General features: G+C 42.1%; 3 protein-coding genes across 7 annotated transcripts in view; 1 reads left to right on the plus strand and 2 right to left on the minus strand.

Moving 5' to 3' along the window:
- LOC137791611 (amyloid beta precursor protein binding family B member 2) overlaps positions 1-1,164 on the minus strand; it is a 34,631-nt gene extending 33,467 nt beyond the window's left edge. For 2 of the 3 annotated variants that reach the window (XM_068586709.1, XM_068586691.1), the window contains exon 1: positions 907-1,164. The gene's annotated coding sequence lies outside the window, so the exon portion shown is untranslated. The other variant, XM_068586701.1, reaches the window with a different exon arrangement.
- bicc2 (bicaudal C homolog 2) lies at positions 816-20,935 on the plus strand. 2 transcript variants are annotated; one of them, XM_068586730.1, is made up of 19 exons: positions 816-1,252; positions 11,383-11,429; positions 11,792-11,861; positions 12,004-12,083; positions 12,382-12,543; positions 12,653-12,706; positions 12,954-13,169; positions 13,377-13,628; positions 13,781-13,912; positions 14,211-14,400; positions 14,709-14,845; positions 14,937-15,142; positions 16,203-16,308; positions 16,820-16,859; positions 18,530-18,693; positions 19,495-19,720; positions 19,826-19,992; positions 20,197-20,296; positions 20,391-20,935. In XM_068586730.1, exons 3-19 carry the CDS (start codon positions 11,795-11,797, stop codon positions 20,519-20,521), a joined length of 2,430 nt encoding a protein of 809 aa, XP_068442831.1. In that variant the 5' UTR covers positions 816-1,252; positions 11,383-11,429; positions 11,792-11,794; the 3' UTR covers positions 20,522-20,935. The 2 variants fall into 2 exon arrangements, with proteins under 2 accessions (XP_068442831.1, XP_068442822.1); XM_068586721.1 differs by lacking the exon at positions 816-1,252 and adding an exon at positions 9,531-10,140.
- On the minus strand, positions 1,463-7,762 carry dele1 (DAP3 binding cell death enhancer 1). Of its 2 annotated transcripts, XM_068586763.1 has the most exons (12): positions 7,613-7,762; positions 6,475-6,607; positions 5,946-6,048; positions 5,637-5,781; positions 5,315-5,524; positions 5,119-5,201; positions 4,898-4,991; positions 4,609-4,751; positions 4,327-4,485; positions 3,043-3,135; positions 2,455-2,614; positions 1,463-2,294 (listed from the first exon to the last, which is right to left on the minus strand). In XM_068586763.1, the coding sequence occupies exons 1-12, from the start codon at positions 7,641-7,643 to the stop codon at positions 2,032-2,034; spliced, it is 1,617 nt and encodes a 538-aa protein (XP_068442864.1). In that variant the 5' UTR covers positions 7,644-7,762; the 3' UTR covers positions 1,463-2,031. The 2 variants fall into 2 exon arrangements, with proteins under 2 accessions (XP_068442864.1, XP_068442855.1); XM_068586754.1 differs by having other exon boundaries at positions 1,463-2,614.
- Positions 20,936-22,613: the final 1,678 nt, after the last annotated feature.

A 22,613-nucleotide genomic window follows, 5' to 3' on the forward strand; every position in this document is an offset into this window, starting at 1 on the left:
AGTTTGCAGGACAGTGGGGTATAGTCAACACACAGAGGTAGTTAAACTGTTCTCAATAAATCTGTTGTACTCTCCAACAGCAGAGGTCATTCAGGAGATGCACAAGATGTTAGCAGCTGATCACGGGACAGCAACAAAATGTGTAACCTTAATAACACAATTATGCAACAACTAACTAATTGTTTAATTCTGTTGCTGTTCTTTGGGTGTGCTATGCTTACATAGCAGTAAAATCTACAGCAATACAAGAGTATCAAACAAGCAGATAGAAATGTCTTCCATAACAATAATAATACAACTTCTTGACAGACAACATATGTCATCTGTTTTTAGAGCAAGGTGTCCAAACATGATCATTATCTGCTCAATATCTTTTTACCGTCTATATGCTTTACAGACAAGACTGTTTCCACACCTGAAGGTCACCCGACGAAGAAAAATCCACTTTATATCACTTCACATCAATATGCTTTGGATGTTCATCGTCAGGTAATATCTAGATACTGACAGAGATCATAGCCCGAGAGGAAATCCTCCGTTATCAACTTACTCTCAGTAATGCGAGGCCTCTTTCCTCAACTCTGAACTGCACCCACTGCTTCAGAAATGAAATGCAACAGATGAAAGCCCAATCTGGGGACACGATTAACTTAAAAAGTCGATGATGTCATGGGCGGACTATTGTACCCTTCTTTCCGTGCTGCCTCGCGGCTGTTTCACAAACAGCGTTGGATCATCTTTAAATCCACCATGACGCCGAGGAAGCATGGGTGGAGTTGCTGTTATTGCGGAAGTAAAGCTGTCGATATGTGAACAGACGCAGTAAATCTTCAGCATCCAGTCGCCGCCGCACTGGGAGGGGAGCGGAGCGCATCCCATCGAGATCATCTATTTACATCCACTCACCGCTTCAGTCAGCTTCCGGGCTTCTGCGCCTCCGCTCCCACGACGACACACTTACACACACACACACACACACGCACACACGCACGCACACAGAGTGAGCAGGTCCGAGGTCGACAGCCGCTTTTAAGTTCCACTCCGCCCGTAGCTGCAGCCGCCCGCCCGTATCGGATCACATCATCTGCCCTCACAGCCCGGCTCGGTGTTCGCTGGCGGCCAAGCTGAGCTTTCTCTCTGCGCCAGAGGATCCCGGAGCGCAGCGAGCCAATCAGCGTGGCGGACGCAGGACGCTCGGCGCACGGAGGAGACGCAACCATAATAAATCTACCGGCGTTATTTTGCAACTCAGGTAATGGATTCACACATCATCGGAGTCTTACGTCATGCAGTGGTCTGGAGAAATATGAATGGCCGGGTTTATAGTGAAGATCACATCTTCCTCTGTAACACTAAATTAAGTTATTGTAAAAAATGAATAAATTAAATAAGAAAGATAACATAACTACTTGAAATACTGTTTAAAATTACAAAGTAACAAGACAGCCATAACAGCTTTTATGGATATTTACTTTTTAATGTTTTGGGCTCTGTCTTCATCAGTACAAGATCCTCATCACAGTGCATCTGTTTTTAGTTAAAAGTCTGGAATACCAGAAAGCATTTATCTTTTCCTTTGTTTACAAAAATACAGTAAGTGTAGACTGAATGTTAAGATAGAACACTAATTTAAAGCACTTTATCAGTTTCAGCAATAGAGCAGACACGATTATAATCAGTTTGTTTTTAAAGAGGTTAAGACCCACCTAAGATGCTCAACCTCCCCAAAGGCACATAGATCACATTTCTTATTGACAGTATAACATAAGTCACACACAACATTATAATTTACAGCACCAAATAATAAAAATAGCTTCAATATTTCTTTCTCCACATAATATTATAAAACCCGTTCAACAACTTGTTCAACTTCATAAAACATCTCCAACAAAAAGTCTATAAAAACATATGTGTAAAGTATAAAATCGATTTACTCTAATGCAGACTTCACAATATGCACACACCTGACACACTTTGACCTTTCTTCTCTGAAATACATTCCTCAGTTTGGCCTGTGCAGGTTCATGATAACTATCCGACCCCAACAGTCCACTGGCAGACTCCTCCCTTAGCGCTTTGTAGATGAAGGTGAAGCGGTGTGGAGGACAGTGCCGGGGACACACACAGGCTCCCGGTGCTCCAGGAGTGAGGCAGGAGTGGAAGGGCGGTTGGGCGACTGGAGGAGGGAGGGACACGACTGCCTGGAGAGGAGAGCGGCTGCTGGGGCTGCTGGAGCTGCCGGTCTGCTGCAGAGAAACACGGAGCTGAACGGATGCAGCGCAACACTGCATCCTCTGCGGAGAAGGATATGGAGACGGATATAATAAATCAATTGCTGATTTTCACAGATATAATCCCTGCCGTCTTGGCTCATTAAAAGCGTATCACATGCAGGGCGAGTATTAACAAAACGCAATGACGAATACAAATGTGACATGTTCCATTTCTGCCTACCATGACTGCGTGTACCATTCAGAGGTGTCAGAAAGCTCTTCGCCTGCTTATTGCCTGCGTTAGCGGCTCGCTTGTAGTATTCAATCGCTGTCCTTTGATTCTGCTGCACCCCGAAGCCGCTCTCAAAACATTGACCCAAAAACAGCAGGGCTGTGTCGTCCTGCGCACATGATCAAAAATAAACATGTGGTTATGGCTATTTCATCTTCAAGAACATGACAAGGTGCAAGACAGGCAGGAAACATAATATTACACGTTAAAAACAAACACCAGGAATATAAAAAAGACATATGCAGTGAGGAGGGACTATGTGACTATTGAAGAAGCACAACAGCTCTGTGTGACTCAACAACGGGACAATCAGCAGTGCTGTAGCTCTAAAGTGATTTGAAGTAACAGTAATAAAACACAACTGCAGCAACCAGTATAAGTCAGGATTTTTTTTCTGGGAATACTAAAAAAACAGGAGACAGTGGGGATACCCTGTTTACAAATACAGAATTAATGTATAGTGGGAGGGGACAGGAAATCTCAGCAATAAAGCCAGAGATAAAACTCTAGTCTAGAAGCATCTAGAAGGGCACTCACTCCGCTCTCTGCTGCCATCTTCAGGTACTGGACAGACCTGCTTCTGTCTCTCACTGGCTCCTGAGTGTAGACCGAGGCCAGGCAGACCTGAGCCTGACGAGGAAGAGAAGCAGAGAGTTGGTTCACTTCTTTTAGGATATAATTAGAATTATAATGGCCCTTAATGGATTTACTGCTGCAGCACATCTCCCATCCAAATGGATCAATGTGCTTTACAATGCAAAAATACACTAATAAAACGTTCTGCTATATTGTAGATTTCAGGTCAAAGTATGTCGTATAAGACACTTAACGTTGTCAGGTTTTGATGAGGGCTCTGGTGCGATCGTATATCTTTCAGAAGATTTGTATTCCAGCCTTGAATTACAGTGTATTTTTGGAGACTTTATTAAATAAACTCATAACGATAATTGCAACACTGAACGTTTTCTATGAATATTTATAAATCCTTTATTTCTGGTGAACCGTCTACAAGCAATTCCTGATGCCTTTGGTCTCTCGACTAAACTAAACAGAGCAATTTGCATTATAAAAAAACTCAGCCGCGATCAGACCGTCTCGGGGGTCCTATTGTTAACAAAAGCGAAACCATATCAAAACATCAGTATACAAACTCTGACAATTCCTGCAGTATATTCCAAGACCTGTTTGTCGTGTCATATGCTCACTTCTTCCCCAAAACAAGCACATTGGAAGAACTGACCACAAGAATATACGAAAAAAGACTTGGATTATACTTCCAAGTTATACGATATATATATTTTTTTATTTCATTAAACAGATGTTTTGATGTAGTTTTGCTGTTGTTTCTTCTGTCACCTTGTAGAAATGCAATAGCTTTAAATCTTTGAGTTTTCTCTGAGAATTAAAGTTAACACAGACTGAGCCAGCAGACACTATTAATACTACGAGAGTTGGCTTTGTTCTATTTAAATGTCAAAGTGAGTTATGACAGTGTGAGAGTGAGCCAACATTAACAGCAGGACCCTGGAACTGAAGCAGCTAAATAGAAATCAGCAAACATTCATATGTATTTACTTAATTATTTATGCTTTTGCTTTTCCTATTGTGGCATATTCAAATAAATCTGTTGACAGAAGTTTTCTAAATACATTCTTAAATTATTAAAGTTGAAGTACAGTTTGATATCTCATAACAGTATGAGACTAATGTTGAAAAGCACAATTTTTAGTATTGTCAAACAGTACTTAAATGTACAAGAGTTGCAAAGACATTGTATGAAATAATTAGGAAGAGTTATAAGATTCTGTGATGAGTTCCTACCTTGCTCAGTCCAGCTGCTGCAGCCTTTTCTAGTAAGTGGATGGCCGTGTTCAGCTCCTCTAAATTCTGGTGCCCCCTGCTGGTCAGAAGCAGCTTGGCATAGCGGTACTGAGCCTGTGTGTGACCACCAATCGCTGCCTGCCAGTAGTAGTACAGAGCCTGAAAAAGGAAATACACAAGAATAATGTTAAGACTGGTTTCTCACATAGGAGTTAAGCAACTATGATGTATTTCAGAATGATGAAACACTCAAGAAAATGAAGTGTGCGTCTTGATTCTCACCTTGTCTTTGTCCTTGACGACTCCTCTTCCTTTCTCGTAGCACACGCCCGTGTTGAACTGGGCCTTGCTGTAGCCCTGCTGAGCTGCAGCTACAAAACACGTAAAAGCCTCCTCGTAGTTTTCACTCTTGGTACTTTCTAAACCTGCAAAAAAACATAAAGATGAAGAGATCAGCTAAGGAAAACAAATATTGCCGAATATATGAAAAACTTGAAGACTAAAAAGTCTTCTTCTGGGAAGGAAGGAAAGTATGAAAATGAATTAGTTTACTGTGTCAAAAAATCTGTACCAATGATGTTGAGGACAACAGGAATGTTGGTATCTCCCACATGTCTGAGAGCCAGTGCTGCTCCTGCCATCCTCTCCTCATCCGAAAGCCGGTCCTGAAAAAAAAAAGAGCATACAAAACAACAACAACAATCAAGATTAGATGACAAGTCAGTTCTCTGCGAGAATAAAGCAAAATATGTATCTTTTATGAAAATAAACTTCAAGAAGGTAGATGTCCACCTTGTCATTGGCATCTTTTGTCTCTGTGTTGGCTCGGTTGGCATCATCCCGCAGAGGACAGGATGCTGACAGAAGTGATTCCTCTGTGAGTCAGGCAAGAACCAGGCTTTATTATCCTGCTCCCACAAATACTAACTTAACAACATTTTAAGATAAATATGATTTTCAAACAATCTCCATAGAGCTCTGAACAAACCAGGTATAGTAGGTTTGTGGTTCAGGAGTGCCCTTTGTTGGTCAGAGATGGAGCAGTCAGCAGTCAGATGGGCCGGATCACTGCTGCTGTGGAGACTGGCATCACTTGAACTGCTGCTGCTGCTCTGAACCTGATCTTGGGTCTGTCTCTCTGGCGCCTCCTGCAGACAAAACACACTCCTTCCTCTGGGAAGGACATCTCGTCTCGACACTAGAGAATCCAGACAGGTGCAACAAAACAAAGTCAGGATTCTGATCACAAGATTATATAAAATGATAAACCACCAGTTGATCATATGCTTCTTTACAATAATGAGACTCACAGATCTCCAGCAGAATTCGGTAGCCACACTTGGGCAAGGTAGAAGGTGCCGTCAGGGCTCCAGGGATGGCACTCGGCTCAGAGCTTGAGGAGAACTGGGAGTGGATCCTCCTGCAGATCTGCATTAATAGAACTGCTGCAGCACCCTGTAGAGAAACACTCATTCAGTCATATATGTTCAAAGGTTGCATAAATTTTAACTTTACCTTATACTAACAATTACTGTGATTCCCTTGAGTATTTAGTTTATACACAATTAGGAACTATTTTAGGTGTTTTACATCTCAAAATGTCACAACAGAAGACGTACAAATCCCACAGCATCCAGGGCTGTGTAAGGTGGAAGCTCAGCAAAGCTAAGATGAAAGGTCCTCCGTTTCTTCCTCCTCTCTCCATCGTCCTCTTTTTGAGAGCTGACAGAAAAACAGCACAAACATTAAAATGACAATTTTATTTTATTGAGGCATCACAGAAATATTTAGTTTGAGGCACAAGGCTTTGTTTCTGTGTCCTCGACTAACCCTCTTCATGTGTACAGGAGATGCTACTGTATGATGCAACCAGTTGAAAGAGAGGCAGTGAGGGTGCTACAAGTCAAGAACGGGTTCAAAGGAGGGGTAAAGGAACAAGAAAGGAATGGGAATGGGTTGTCTTTGAGGTCCGACCTTAATTCAAAGGTTTTCTTTTCATCAGCTAACAAAATGGCCGGTGGTTTGAGGGCAAAGCAGTCATGAGATCAAAGGTAGAATCACAGTACTTTTCTTTACTCGTTTTCTAGGTTTCAGACCTGGACAAAGTTTGAACAGTGAAAAAAGAAAAGGTTGAGGTGTGGAAAGTACCTGTCATCAGAAGAGTGTTGAGTGGTGGAGAGGACAACTGAGCTGTTAATGACCTCAACCTCCCCCAGTCCCTGAGACTGGCCCTGGTTCTGGGGCAATCGCAGGGGGTTGCTGCCATGGCATCGATGCAGAACTGAGAAGTGGTGGGAAGACAAAACCAGCAGAAATGAGACATTAATGTCCAACATTCAAATGTCCTACAAGATTCAGCCTCCTTAAAACTATGTGAGATAAACAAAACATGTGATCTCTGTAACGTCTGAAACAAAAATCCGAGGACATTTCCTAAAAAGAACGTATATGATACTAAGTATAGAGTAAAAAGAGACTTGGATCAGAGACAGTTATTTCTATTTTATTATTTTGGTTTCCAGACCAATCAAGTCATTATGCGTTTATCATTGCAACTTCATTCTCTATGCATGTTGACCTGTAAACTGCCAGTTACTGACAAAAAAAAAAGACTGGAATTAATTAGCAAGAAGTGAACACAGTCGCACTTTCAACTACAATGGCACGTCAAAAAAAAAATCCTTTTCAGAAAACGTTCTACAAATTTACAAACACTAATTCGGTGATTTTGAGCAAATTATAGGAAACTAATGAAATGTATTATTAGAGTAGTTATAGAGCAGTATCTAAATCCTGAAATATTATCTAACTAAGAAAAAATAGGGTATTTATCTCATGCTAATTGTGTAGGAATTTACAAAAATGTGTGCAGTGCACACAAAAGCACAAAGTAAATTATACAATTCAGTAATAACTAAGTCAATCTAGGGCATGGCAACTAAAAAGTAGTAAAATACATAAAGTATGCTTCCTTATGGTGCAGGAATATACAGTATGAATATAGACTTATAAACAAACATGTATTTATTCATCGGATGGTAGAGAGCCTCACTTCACTAACTTTGACCAAAATAAACCGGGGGGCGGTGTCAGTTACATTCAGGTTAGCTGGCTTGACAGTAAAGTTAGAAACTAGCGAAAGAAACTAACGTTTGTATGTATATTAATTGACTTGGCTGTTATTAAAAACAACGGAGAGCTGACATTACACTGTATCACCATTTATTTCTTAATAAAAGCGAAAGGCTACTTAAAAAACAACTTGGGACGTGACAATTCCTCTCACCTCTTCCAACAAAACCTTGAACTCTCCACATGGTTCGTCTATGTTTAAAGCAGCGTTAAGGGAAAAGGCATGTTGAGTTTCTTCTGAGGGTCGTCTGGCCCCACGAACAGCGTCAACAGTCCGTCTACTCGAGCAGCTTCAGCCCGAAACACCGGAACACCGGAAAAGGACCCGCGAGTGTCTCAGATGACGCAACTCAGAGAGTCTGGAAAGACGTCGCAGCGCAACCATGCGGTGCGGCGGGGAACGACAGGCTCACATGAGGGGTCTCTCATTAATCCATCCAGCACGAAGTGGTTCTAACAGGCTGATTTAGGTATATATATATATATATATATATATATATATATATATATATATATATATATATATATATATATATATATATATATACACACACAAAGATTTTATTTCCTCTGTACAAATAAGATGGAATTTGATGACACATTGGTAGAATGCTCTTAATAAGGTATTTATCTCTCTTTTTTTAATATTTAACTCTAACTGTGTGCCACATACACATTCTATCTATCTATCTATCTATCTATCTATCTATCTATCTATCTATCTATCTATCTATCTATCTATCTATCTATCTATCTATCTATCTATCTATCTATCTATCTATCTACCACCACCCACAGCTCATCAGTCACCCTGCAGGATGGTTTGGCTTTTCTTTACTTGGCCCATAGATCAAACAGTGACGCACGTCGCGACTCTTACTGGAAACACACACTCTTCTAGTCAGATGGGGCTACAGGGGGCTGGAGGGAGCAGATCTGCTGTTGTAAAGTCAGATTAAACGTGGAATAATTCACTTCTTGACCAGTTTCCATGGTGACACAGTCATCAAGTCTTTCACTCACCATCTTCCTCGGGCAAATAAGTCTAGCCCGCAGTAGTTTGTAATGTTTGAAAGATTTCTCTCTGCCCTGCCAAATGATATTTGCTGATTCGCCTGAGGCAAAATTTGTGTGAGCAATACGTAAAACACAGAGTTGAACTGGAAACAGAGTCCCACCAGACATGACTAATAGCAGTTTGTGTTTACCCATGTTTTAGTCTGTACTTGAGTTTTCCAATTTGGGAAAATTAAAACTAATTTAAAAAACGTTTTTTTAAATCACATTTGCTTTTTTGCAACTTTTAAACCATGTCCTCCCTGTCACTGGAGTTTACAACTTTCTGGGCTGCTTGTTGTTGGCAGCTCATTTACTCAATTACTTTCCTTCAGTACAATTTATAGGTACTTATACACTCCTGAAGTACTTTAATTGGATGCTACTTTATAAAGCTAGTTATACTTTTCTTATTCAGATTTTAAAATCTATCTAGTGATAGATTTTCTTATTTTCTTATTTATCTATCTATAAATATATTGTTAATAATTAACCCTATACATTGTTAATATTTAACCCTAACTGTAAAGCAGTGTCTTTACCTGTTTCAGATATATGAGTTTAGAAAATTAATGTATTACTTTAATGCAGTACTTCTACTTGCAATGTTGTGTTGTCTTTTCCCAAGCTTTGGTGCAAGCTCGCCTTTCACACAAACACCACGCACCAACTGCTGCGATACACCCCTCCACTCCCCTCACCCCGACCTCTGGAATCTCAAGCCCTCGTACTTCTCATTCAGAAGAAGGAAGGGGGGGACAGACATGGACAGACGTGCGGTGGAACCCAACTGGATGACTCTTTTATTTTGTTAGCTGTGTGGGCTGGTGTGAGAGTCGTTTTCAGCATGTGTGTGTGTGTGTGTGTGTGTGTGTGTGTGTGTGTGTGTGTGTGTGTGTGTGTGGAGGGGGTTGAGAGGGTGAAATATGTATCTTTTCTTGTCATAGGCCTTGACCATCTATCCACATAATCTGTGGACATGGAATTGAGGATTATAGAGGATTTGTGCAGAGCAGACTGAGCCTCAACTGAAGTTGTAGATTTAGTTTGTTGTTCTGTTTAGAGCCCCTCAAATAGAGAAGACATGGTTTCTGTTGAAATAAAGACATGATTCTCTTTCTACATCTGTACACTGCAAGGCCATTGCAGCAAATCCTTCAAACCTCGAACAGCATGAAAGAGAAAGCGAGATTTGTGTACTAAATTAAATGAAGGGGGCGGGGGATTTAAAGAAAAGACATGGGGTGTTTCTTGCCCCTCTCTCCGCTTTTTTTCTCCCTGCTGGTCTCCTTGGTCACACACATGCAGACTTCCTCTCACACACGCACAAACACTGACAAGGGCTCAGTCCTGCTATGGCCACCAGCACCTCTGAGGAGAGCTCTCCGGTCCCGGCCATCATAGCACCCCAGCAGCCTGACTTGACAACTAGCGTAGAACCCGACTCAGCAGTGATGCCTGAGCCCAGCGAGGCCCAACGTGACAGAGAGGAGGATGAGGAAGAGGAGGAAGTTCGTAGTAGCTCTGTGCAAGGGCCGGATAATGCAAGAGGGAAGAGTCTGGACCCAGAATGGGTGGAGGAGAGATTCAGGATCGACAGGAAGAAGCTGGAGAACATGTTGTATGGTGAGTGAGCTGAGATGTTCATAATACTGTCAATACCATGCACATTGTCTCCATAGCTTTCCACTGGCACTGTTATCACCTTCATCCTCACACTCTTCCCCCTTAAATGTTTTTTCAGAAGCTATTTCATGCTACGTATTTTGTGTGGTTTGTGCGTATCTGCGGGGCCTGTCGGCCCCGGGTGTCTGACGTTTGACATGCGTCAAGATGGTGGGGCAGATCCCTGTCCCAGCGTGCCCTTCCTCACAGCGCCTGTTATCTACCTGACCCTGTGTGTCTGTCAGGGCATCCAGCTGGCTGCGTCCTTGTTGTCACCATCGGTGTAACTGCCTTCCACTAAACCCCTGATGCTGTATCACCATGATTTATGACCGGGAAGGGCTTTTGCATTCAGAAGTATCTTTTGCTATTATCATTCCTGTCTGGGAAGCAAAGGTAACGGCCTCCGTTAGTTATCGCTGCTGGGCAGGTTTATGACAAATGCTTCTCCTGTGCTACTGGGGAAACTCTTTCTGTGTGTGCTACCGCTGCAGATAGAGGCTGACGTGTGTCTGTTTGTCCTCACACAGACTCCCGATGGGAAAGCTGGAGCGAATTCAGTTCAGATAACTGTGGGCTGTTTTAATCTGTGTCAGTTAGGCGTAAATGTTGTATCTCATCCTCTCAGGGGATAACCTGCCAAACTGCACTTGAGACTTTACTGAGATAGGCTGAGGAGTGTTCTTTTTAAAACATTTTTACACATTCCTTCTTGTTTTTGCAGTTGTTTTTTTCTCTCAATTTTTTGGTCAAGTGGGAGGTCTTTGCATCATGATGTGATTAGCTGTCTCAAGGCTAATTTGTGGTTTCCCCCACCAACCACCACCTTCTCTCTCCACCCCACACTGTTCTCTTCCCATTCCTCAGCTCTGGCCAGCGTAACCCCGAGTGATGAGGGTGGGCGGGGGCGTTCCTGCACCCCCTAACCCTGTAAATGTCACCGTGGAGCGATGGCCTTTTAAAATTGTTTATGTTCCCGGCAACCTCTTGTTCCAGTCGCTTGGCAATTCTCAGACAGGTCAACATTTAAATGTTGACTTTGCACACATGCTTGATGTTGAACACTTGTGCGGTAAACAGAGGAACTTTGTGCAGCTGACCAACACAACGTGATGAATCGCACTGCAGGAATTTTAAAATGTGTGTCTCTCTTTATCTGTCTGTTTGTTTTTTTTAAATGTTTGCTTGCTATGTGTCTTTCAGCTCCAAAGCATGGAGATGGGGAGACAGGAGAGGAGTTTTTTGAGAGAGTAAGTACAAGTTTACATAAGGAAGCATTTTGTTCATGACTAAAAGAGAATCCAGCAGCTCTCCTCAGTGAAGGCCACAGCTGATCATTAGTGCATGCAGACTTCTGGTTGAATGTAGCTTGGAAATCAGTTGGAACATTGTCATGTTAACATTTGTTTTATAGTCTTTATCCAGTGATTACTGGTTTTATGGAGGTGATAATTGCAGTCTTTGAAATGCAAATCAGGCTTTGTAGTCTGAGGTCGAAGAGATCTGCTGTCTTTCAGGATATGTGTGTTCCCATATGTGTTGCAATTTGTCGCATACAATGAGAGCTCGTTCTTTATTTCCTCGCCCTCTCCCATTGTTTGTGCTTCCACAGGTGATGAGAGAAACTGACACTCAGGTGAGATGGCCGTCCAAGCTGAAGATCGGAGCCAAGTCAAAGAAAGGTGACACCACATCAGTGTTCTGTGTTTCCTTTCTTTCCTGTCACAGTTCTTTTTATGTTTCAATGGATTGATTCACCATTTCCTATTTACTGTAATTGTTTCAAATGTATAGGACCTAAACTGAACTCCTACATTGATTTAGATCCACATGTGAAGGTGGAAGGGAAGAGAGACAATGTTTTGAGAGCCAAAAAGAAGATACTAGAAGTGCTGGAAACCAGGGTGAGGGACTGTGGTGATTGATTATCACAATCTGTCTAACAGTTATGTCCATAATGTATAGATGCTGACATGCTTTTACATGTGTTCTTCTTTGCTACAAGAAATTATCTGTAACTAAATCTGTTTCTTATAAAGTTTAAGTTGGAGGAGGGAGAGACTTTGTAGCTTCTGTGTGCATAAGGGCAGGCTCTATTTCATGTTTAATCAGCACCAATAAAAAGACAATGACATATGTAGACTGAACTAAGTATTCAAAAGTAATCTGCAGAAATTACATGCCGTTTTATATAAAATCCAGGTCAACAAGGTGACTTTTAAGATGGACGTGGCCTACACAGAGCACTCCCACGTGATTGGTAAAGGCGGTGGAAACATTAAAAAGGTGATGGAGGTCACATCGTGTCACATCCATTTCCCTGACTCTAACCGCCACAACGGTACGGGAGAGAAAAGCAACCAGGTAACAATCTATGATGCACGAGACACTACAGCAGCCACTGACTTCTGTTTTGACAAGACACATCAGACAAATTACATTCAATATTCATTTGTTTATCAACTTCTACCAGGTCTCTATCGCTGGACCCATAGAAGGAGTGGAGGAAGCCCGGAGGAGGATAAGAGTGAGTAGTCAATGTACAGTCTGAGCAGACACTCCCCAAGATCAATATTTATTTGTCTCAAAATGCAATTTCTTCACTCCAGTCACGACGCAGCAATCAATAGAATGATTAATAGAATGTCTGGCACAAAGAAGACAGGTATATTTGTCAAAAAGCCACTGTCTGTCCCACACCTCTTTATTCCGCACTCCGCTCTCTGTCTTCCCTCCATCACACTCTGTTTACCATCCAATCTTTCTTGTCCTAGGATTTGCAGCCATTGTCCTTGACCTTTGACCTCCCAGTCTGCCTGGTACCCCAGGCTGTGCCAGATGCAGGCTCCCCGCTCATCCAGCAGGTAGCGCAGACTTTGGGGGTCAGTGTGAGCTTCAGGGCCGTACCATCTCATCCTCAAGCACAACCCAACTTCTATGAAAGCTGCTGCACCGTCTGGGGCCTGCAGGGCAACGCAGCTGCTGTCAAGGTTAGTGTCAAACATTTAAGATTCAACTTTAATCCACTTCACAGTTCATACACATTAGGATAAGGTCTAAATGTAATGATGTATGCTAGCATGTCATGTATATATATATATATATATATATATATATATATATATATATATATATATATATATATATATATATATATATATACATATATATATATAATATATATCATCACATGGCAGAAGGCGACTTGCATCCTGATGGATCTGTTGCTGGGGTCAGAGGTCACAGGCGGCACAGTGAGCAGCCAGATGGATGTCACATCCCAGCAGCATCTTTTCCTGTTGGGGCAGAACGGAGCTCACTTCCTGAGTGTCATGCACCAGACCCAGACCCAGATCATCCTACCAGACCTCAGTGCTCCTCAGAGCCCTCCGTCACTGCTCATCCAGGGCAGCCCTGATGGAGTGTGCCTGGCTCGGCAGCAGCTCATGGTACAGTCGAGTTTTGTTTTGTTTGCACAGAATTAAATATAGAACAACCATGTGAGGTAGCAAGTGTGTATGTGTCAAAATATATTTGGATTTTCTTAATCTGTTGTTGTTTGACATTCTTTGTATGTATGTGTCTTGATATGCACATCTAGGATTGCCTACCTGTGTGTTTGATGTTTGACATACGCGAAGATGGCGAAGCAGATCCTTGTAAACTGACTCAGATGATGCAAAACCTGGGAGTCTTCATTAGTGTCAAGCCCAAAGTAAAACAGACCAGCAAGGTACAACTTTATCAGTGAAGCTTTGCTGCTTTATCCTTGTTAGAATCACCCCGACCCTGTATTCAATTAAATTGTAATTTTGTTTTTGATGCCTGCCAGTCTCATCTTTTTAAATTCACTTTTAAATAGGACTACAGCGTAGAGCTTGTGGTTGCCTTTTTTACATGCACAGTATTAAATAAAACATGTCCATAAAATATTTCTAGAATGTGGATTTTGAATGCAAAACTACGGTCCTCTGTAGTCTTGTACGCTGTGGTGTGTTGAATACTGATGTACCACTGTATATATTTATCAGTCAGCGGTGGTGAAAGGTCTGGAAAGGAACATCTCCTGTCTTTATGAGGCCCGCCGTCTGCTCCTCGGGTTGGATTTCTGTGAGACTGCCAAGGTAACGGAGATGACCCCTGAACCCACGCTAGCAGGTAGCGGGCTGGCCAACTATTGGCTCAACATGTTGCTGCAGCAGCTTCGTCTTTCCGAGCAGGGTGAGCATGCACAACTATATGTATCTTTGTAGGTGTTTGCACCCGCATGCCATAGAAAATGTAAAAAGCCACCACAAGTGAAACATAATCATATCTGGCAAATTCTGTATTCCTAACTGTTTTGTGCAGTCTCTCTTTATCAATACAGCAACTTATAAATATCAGCTATTTGTTTAACCTCCTTAAGTTTACCATCAATGTCTGGCAGTTCTATTAAGGCTGTGTTTTATGCATTCAAATATGATGAATGAATGGAGACTTTTGTCTATTTTTACGTTTCCCTTATTATGTCCCCTCTTTTCGCTCAGGCTCTGTGTCAGCTATCACTCCAGAGCTGCTGACTGGTACTAAGCTCCGCCCATCACCTCCACCAGGTCTCACACCTCACGCTACTGAGGAGGGGAGGACGGGACTGAAGGGAACAGACAGCCGGCCGCTGGAGAAGGTTTGACACATTAAACAGTTTAATACGCTCCGCTATCAATACAAAATAAACCTTAAAATAAATCAACATGAAACACTAAATTCTCCTTCAGATCCTAGAAAATGAGGACCAGTCCGGCCAATCAGAGGATGAGAGTGCGAAGGTTGTGGTGATGTCATCATCTGAGAGGTGTGATGCAGTCAGCAGCCTCAGCAGGGTGGGATCGATGGGACGGAGGGGGAGTCTGCAGGGTCCTGAAATTACCAAGCTTTTCAACCATGACAGACGCCATTCAACAGGACAGGCGTTAACATACAGGTGAGCATTATCTGTTAAAAAGCACCTGTTTTCATCACTTGTGAGGTCATTGGGCTTACATTAATGCCCAGATGAATGATTTTACTAACTAATAAAACCAAGTCACAGCCTAATGGCTGAAGGTTTTATATCCAGACAGAACAACAATGCATTGCAGAACAATGCGTTAAAGAACAACATAAAATGTGTTTATAGCATCAAGGCTTTTTGACTTTGTCAGGAACCTCTCAACAAAATAAAACAAAAACTTAGTTTTTCACTAACTTATAAAATGCTCTGGTTGAAATTCTGACCTTTGTGTTGTTAGGGTCGGTTTCGACACATTTATAGAAATAAGATTTGCTTGATTGGTTGTTGTGTTTTTGACCTTGCAAATCTTAGAGATGTGTTCGAATACCTATAGTCAGGTAACACAACAACCTTTTATGTATTTCCATGATTTTTTTTAATTTTTGAAATTAGGGGTATCCTAACAAATATAAGGCCAAGAGGCCCACAACAAAATCATTAAAAGGTACAACAATATGTTCATGGATAAGGAAGCCTGACAAGGTGACCAAGAGATGAGAAACAAATTGGATGATAGATAATTGTTTCTAGTGTATTTACAGCTGATTTAAGGCATGGATCGGCACTGACCCGTTAACACAAGAGATGGTAACCGAAAGCTAACACAAGAGGAAAGTTAACACACACACACACACACACACACACACACACACACACACACACACACACACACACACACACACCTGCTTTTGTCAGATCTGTCGAGAATCTACAAATGTTGCTCACACAGTTAGAGAAAACACACCTTGTTGTGACCTCATCTATATTTTCCTTTTGTCTTCCAGTTTTCATGGAGCAGCTCTCCTTTAATATAATCCATAATTATAAAGCATCATAACTTAGTCTTTCGACCCCTCCTGTAGTTTTGCTGCAGTTGATGAGCTCTCGAATGTTGGACTTAGCCATCACAGTTTAACCTAACCATGTCTTTCCCACTGTGTGTGTGTGTGTGTGTGTGTGTGTGTGGGGTGTTATCTCCTGAATGTTCCAGATTGTTGAATGCAGAGATCGAGGGAGGGAGGAGTGAGCGAAGGAACAACCTGAGGAGAGATGTGACGATGACTCAGGATGTTCGTGCTGACTCATCCAAGGCTGAGGTTAGGAAAAACAGGAATCGATGGTCTCTTATTCCTCATAAAATGATGCACTGCATCTCCGGACAACCTTATTTGGCTACAACCAAAGCTCAATGGAAAGACAGTCAAGTCTCTGTGAACCGCTGGACAACTGTTAACACTGGAGGTGGAGCGACTTGTAGAGGAGAAGTTATAAGAGAGAGAACAGATGACTTCAAACCTCTTTGCATCAAACAGTAGAAAGCAAGATAGATTGAAACAGTAGGAACATGTTTTTTGATGTGACCTATTGATTTACACAACCATGAACTGGTTGCGATTTGATTTTGAGAATTGATTTTTGTGTTTGCTTGCTTCCCTTTGTATTTGCCATCGCTCACTCTCAAAGGTTACTGAGTGGAGGATTAACAAGTTTAATGCGATAACAGCAGGAAGTGTTGGGTGCCTGCCTGTGTTCAGCAACCAGAGAAAAAAAAGAATTCAATTTCATGCATTATTTACCCTCTCTATTTTTTTTGTTTGTGCTTTGTAGGATTATGACTATGAGAGGAAGAAATTGCTTGCAACCAGAGGTTAGTGCCCTTAAATGTTTAATATTTCCTCCTGTCCTGTGGTTTCAAGAGCTCTGCACCGGCTTCTGCTGCAGCAATCAGGGCACTGCTAAGCAAGCATTTATTTTCTTTATTGATCTAGTTGCTGTATTCTGTAGACAGATATATTAAAAGACATTTTGCAGGGGAATTTGGCCCATCGTGTCTACTGTATATTGTTGTTTTGCTTGTCAAACAGCCACCTGTATATACAGCCAAGCTGTTGTTTTTGGAACCGAGCACAGATTGGACTTGAACTTAGCTCCTCAAACAACACTAAATCAAATGAATTATTTAGTGCACAAGTTTTGGTCATATTGTTGAGAAAACATGATTTAATATCATATGATTATCCAAGATGAAGTGGCTTATTGAGTTTATTCAAGTATGTTATAGAGGCAACACATTAATATCTTGAGCAGAGGCAGGCTTCTGAGAGGGGGCCCGTTTCAGTGCTGTTCACTGCCAAGACACCTGATGAAGGGGGCCTGTTTATAGGCTGCAACGTGCCAAAGTTATAATAGAATAGGCACCGGCACTCCCCACTTTATTCACACGGGGCATATACACAATGCAGACAACCCACACAGGCATGGAGACACAGTTGTGTGTATGCCCTCACACTCACATACACACACACACACACACACACACACACACACACACACACACACACACACACACACACACACACACACACACAGGAAACAGTACCTCATCCATCATGCCGAATGAGAGATACTGGGAAGATCTGTGGCCAAATGGTACTAAATTCCCTCAGTGTTGCTTTATGGGATTATGAATTAGCAGTTTGAATGGGCCATCTGCCTCACAGTCATTAGGACACCCATATGCCAGTATATGAATGGGACATTTACTCACATAAACACACACACATACCAAAGTGAAAACCAGTTATACTACTAGTTATAATCCTATTGATATCGCACTCTTTGGAGTGTTATTGCAGTTGTTTTTTTTTATCACTCGCATGTCTCCTGTTCTACTGTCAAAAGACGCCCAAGGTGACTTGTTTGTCATTTAAGAGGGTGTATCTGTCTTAGCCATTTGAGTTTTATTTAATATGCCAAATACTGGCAAGGAGAGGTACTGTTTGTGATTCATTATTTAACACCTGAATCCAGCTTTTTCCAATTCAGAGGAGACGTAGAAAACCTGCAGTGCATTTTCATGATGAACTGACTAAAGCTAAACAGTATGCAATGTCGTGTTAATTACATTTTTACTCTCGTGCTCAGCTCATTGTTTTGGTTTGATGTAACTTCGTACATAATCAGTGTTGTTCCCAGACACAACAGGAGGCGGCTTTTTGCAAAACACTCTGATAAACCCTGTGTGCAACCTGTCCAGGACCGAACAGTAGACAAAGTTAGCGACTAGTTGCTGAACATAGTGCAACATTCGGTAGCTAAAGCGCCATATATTCCTCTCAGTACTAGGCATGGAGCAAAACTGCTGAAAAAACGAGAAAGTGGCTAGAAACATGACTCTAAAATTAATGCTGATATCACTCTGTGTTTGCTACTGTTAGTTAACACACAAGGTGATAATATGCCGATCACATTCCTTGCTTGAGACCCTAAGTTTTATGTCAGAATTTTCCTTCCGACTGTGTTTGTATGTAATGTCAGCCATGCAGAGGAAGCCTATGGTCACAGAGGTCCAGACGCCCACTGACACCTGGAGTGGCCTCGGCTTCTCCAAATCCATGCCGGCCGAGGCCATCAAGGAACTCCGCAACATGAGCCGACGCAGCTACAAACCCTACCTGAGCATCAACTCTAGCCAGCAACAGGTACAAATGAGCATCAAACTAGCTTTATGTCTTGTTAAAGAAACTGAAATAAAATGGGCTCTAGAGTTAGCATGACTCATTTTGATTGTTCACGTTAGCTGGGAGGCTTAACTTTTGCTGAACTTTTGAGCTGCAAAAGCACTCATTAGTTGCAGTGCGTTAAAACAAGCGCCCCCCCCCCCCCCCCCAAACACATTCTTATTCAATGGTAATGCTCTCTAACAGTTTAAAGCACTTAGCTTCACTGCATGGTATGAGCACTGCTCATTTGAACGCTCACCTACCTGGGGCTTGGTATCCTCGCCTCAGTCAACACAGCCACTCCTCAGCAGCCTGTTTACATGAGCTGTTTCAGCTTCTTTTCCTGGCTCTTCATAAACCTCCCAAACTTCCGCTCTGTGACTTCTCTGTAGTCTGTGAGAGAGAAGCAGACTCACTTAGGTTAATTAGAGCATGAGGCATTCCTCCAATACTTTTCTTTTTAAACCCAGGCAGATGGGAGGAAGCATTCGCTATGCCCATTGCATTGATAATATCCAGTGGGAGAGTGCGACTACCACAGGTCAGCCCTCAGGGGCCAATGAGCTTTCTCATTAAATCTTTAAACCTCAAACACTAAAACCCCCCTTACACTTGCGAACATGTGATCACTTGAAACCGTTTGACCTCTAGCCCTGACAAAAAGAGAAGAGATGGAAAAAGGGATCGTGACAGAAGTACAAGGTGCTGCTGTGGAATGTTTGCAGATGAAAGGAAAAGTAGTTCATATTTAATGCTGGTACAATTTCTGTCTCTATCCAGTCATGGGCTTCTCAGATGGGAAAGATGTGGAATGGGAGCAACTGTGACAACTGGAGGGACAGATGTGGATCCACATCTTCATCTCTTCCCGTCCCATCCTCCTCTTCTTCCTCCTCCTCCTCTTCCTCCTCCTCCCCTTCATCCCCCCCATCCACCTTTGCCTCATCCACCTCCTCCTTCCCTGCATTTGCATCCTCAATGAATAGAAGCAGGAATGACAAACCCTGTAAGTATTTGTTTGAGCTCGAGGAAACAGAGTGTGGGTCATTTTTTTCTTTTTTTTTTTGCCGCCTTTAACATTTCCCGTTGAACTTTCACCTTTGACGTCTAGTGGAGAGCTTCCCAGGCAGCAGCAGCTACTTTGAAGGTGTGTGCTCATCCAGGAGAGCGTCAACCTGCAGTCAGAGGAGCCCCTCCCCCCAAATGATAGACGACCTACCTGAGCTGCTTAGCCAACTTGGCCTAATTAAATACATTGACGTGTTTGAACAACAAGAGGTACACTTATGTAGAGGTTTTCAATTAATCTGGCTCTGAACACTTTAAAAATTAAAAATAAATGTGTGAAAATACATGTTCATCATCAGTTACACATACAACACCCTGTGTGGGAGAACAAGTGGATAGAGACAACCAGAGAAGCTTGAATGAATATATGAATTAATGAGCATTATGGTGCAACTGCTATCTGTACTCATCCAGATTGACTACCAGACATTTCTCACTCTGTCTGATGAGGATCTGAAGGAAGTGGGCATCTCCACCTTTGGAGCCAGACGCAAGATGTTATTGGCAATCTCAGGTGAGAATCTGATGTCCTCCACGTTTTAACGTCATATGTGGTTCTCACCCCCTCTCCTGAAAATGATCGAGTTGTTCATCTTCCTTTCTTTCAGACCTTAACAAGAGCAAGAGGAGGCTGTCAGACACACCTGCAGTGAAGCCTGGGTACTTGGAGGGTGGCGCTAGTGGCCGACTACCGCGAATCATGGCTCTAGGAGTCGCGGCTCAGAGTAATCGCTGGTGAGATCCCAGCAGCTCTAAGCTCCACCTGACTGACGTGGAGCTATTCAACCTCTAAAAAGTATTCAGTGAAGCTGTTGGCAGTGCAGAGTTTAAAGCTGCTTGTTAGACACTTTTTTATTATACATGGATAAGCATGGAATTTCCGAGCAGCAAACATGTAAACATTTGAATCCAGTGCCTTTAATCTACAGCCAAACCCCAAAGTGTTTTATACAAAGACAAGGAAGTCTTCCTTTCCAAACAAGAAACAGACTGAAACAAACACATGTTGATGCTTGGTAGTATCTTTCATCATCATGCAGTGCAGTTCTTCTGCCAACTATAACTCTGATTATGTATTTAAATCCATGATAACCACATTTATGTAATTGTAAATTACATTATACTATGATAGTGACAAAAAATAAAATGTTACCCAGCTTAACTATGTTTTTTGGGGTCTTTTTTCTATTATTAGAGAGTTGACAGGAAATGAAAGTAGAGAGTAAGAGAAAGCGTGAAGGATGAATCCCCCTCAAAGCAGTGTCTTTAATTCAAAAGCACATGAAACCACCTCTCGTGTGAACAAGCCCTCTACTCAAAGCCAGGATCAGACCAACAGAGGGCACTGGTGTCACACACTGTGCTTATATATTCAAGTCACATTTGAGTTGCATGAAAATAATGTAATTGTTTCAGGAGCAAACACAGTGGTAATATCATTAGAGCTCTGAGAGGACAAGGTGGAGCAGCAACAAATAGATAGTAGGAAAATGAATTAGAAATCCAAATAGGTAAATGCATTTAGTTGTGTGAGGGTAATGTGACACCTTTTAATGTGGTTTGGTCTCGCCTGACTGCTCACCTAAAAGTTCCAATTTAATTTATCACTGTTGACAGGAGTGAAGCCACTGGAACCGCTTGTGAGTTGTTTCCTGTTTAATTTATTTAGCAGAGGGCTACACCCAGCAATTTAGTTCTATCAGAGGGACCACACTGGCAGAGTATTAACGACACCGGTATGATCTCTCTTTAAATTTGCAAATTTGGAATAGTGTTGGCAACAACATTGAAGCGAGAGCTCAAAGAAACCACCATCAGGAGGTCAGGAGGGGGTCTGTCTGTTCCAGCGCTCACCGAGCTGGCTGGTGCAGCGGAAGCCGAGCATGACAGAGAGCAGAGAGTGCAAATGGAAGTGGTGGGCTGTGACAGATTAGGGAGAGATGATCCCCACTTATTACAATGTCTCTGCCAATTACATAGGCAGGCTTTACACAAGTGATCCTAAAATCTGGTCCTCGGGCCCTGAAGCATTGCTGGATTTTCTTTCTGTTAGGTTTTTAATTGCACTCCCTTGTGGTTGCCGATCTAAATCGGTCCTTGATCAAACAGCGAGAATGAAAACTACCTGGAAGGACCAGCAGCACTCTGGACTCTGAAGAGAGCCACTTGGACTTTTCAGTTGCTAAAGTGGCAATCCTGGCACGTGGCAGAGTTATTTATAGACGGAACTGTGAGCAGACTTCATATGCTGCCTGGTCTTTTTATATTTAGGTGGTCTAAACTCAATATTAAGACAATTCAGGATAAGTTAAAGCCTAATATTATCAGAGCTGGCTGTTAGTGAAGGAAGATACAAGTTTGTTAAGCCACAACATTGTTATATTATTAATGTATCAAATTACAAACCCAGTGTGTGATCGCCATACTCTGCAGTTTCCCACACCATTACAGAGCGTTTCACCATCTTTCAGTTTATTGGTTTCTTTAGTGTATTGTTTCCAGGGTAGTTTTCAGCCACATGACGCAGTTGTTTTAAGAGAGTTGTTTTTGAGAGAGAGAGAGAGAGAGAGAGAGAGAGAGATAGAGAGAGAGAGAGAGAGAGAGAGAGAGAGAGAGAGAGAGAGAGAGAGAGAGAGAGAATATGTGTGTGAGTGAAAGGTTGTAAGTGGACACTGGTTTGTAGATGTGTCTCATGGTGGCTAAAGGTACCAGGTAAATGAAAAATAAACTTCCATCTAAATGTGAATACTTTGGAATTTAGGTTATTTGAATATATAACCCTTGTTTCTAGCCCCGTAAAACCTTTTTGTGAATTATGGTTGTAACTGTTA

Source organism: Clinocottus analis, unplaced genomic scaffold (assembly GCF_023055335.1).
Source record: "Clinocottus analis isolate CAN_PGR_092001 unplaced genomic scaffold, fCliAna1.0.p SCAF_10, whole genome shotgun sequence".
NCBI classification, from domain to species: domain Eukaryota; kingdom Metazoa; phylum Chordata; class Actinopteri; order Perciformes; family Cottidae; genus Clinocottus; species Clinocottus analis.

Coding starts and splice junctions, on each gene's coding strand:
- dele1 (XM_068586754.1), bottom strand. CDS start 7,643: ATGTGGAGAGTTCAAGGTTTTGTTGGAAGAG. Junction 5,782..5,945: donor CCCTGGATGCTGTGGGATTT/GTACGTCTTCTG, acceptor GTTTCTCTACAG/GGTGCTGCAGCAGTTCTATT. Junction 3,136..4,326: donor CAGCAGCTGGACTGAGCAAG/GTAGGAACTCAT, acceptor CTTCCTCGTCAG/GCTCAGGTCTGCCTGGCCTC.
- bicc2 (XM_068586721.1), top strand. CDS start 9,870: ATGGCCACCAGCACCTCTGAGGAGAGCTCTCCGGTCCCGGCCATCATA. Junction 13,170..13,376: donor GCAACGCAGCTGCTGTCAAG/GTTAGTGTCAAA, acceptor ATCACATGGCAG/AAGGCGACTTGCATCCTGAT. Junction 15,143..16,202: donor GGACAGGCGTTAACATACAG/GTGAGCATTATC, acceptor TGAATGTTCCAG/ATTGTTGAATGCAGAGATCG.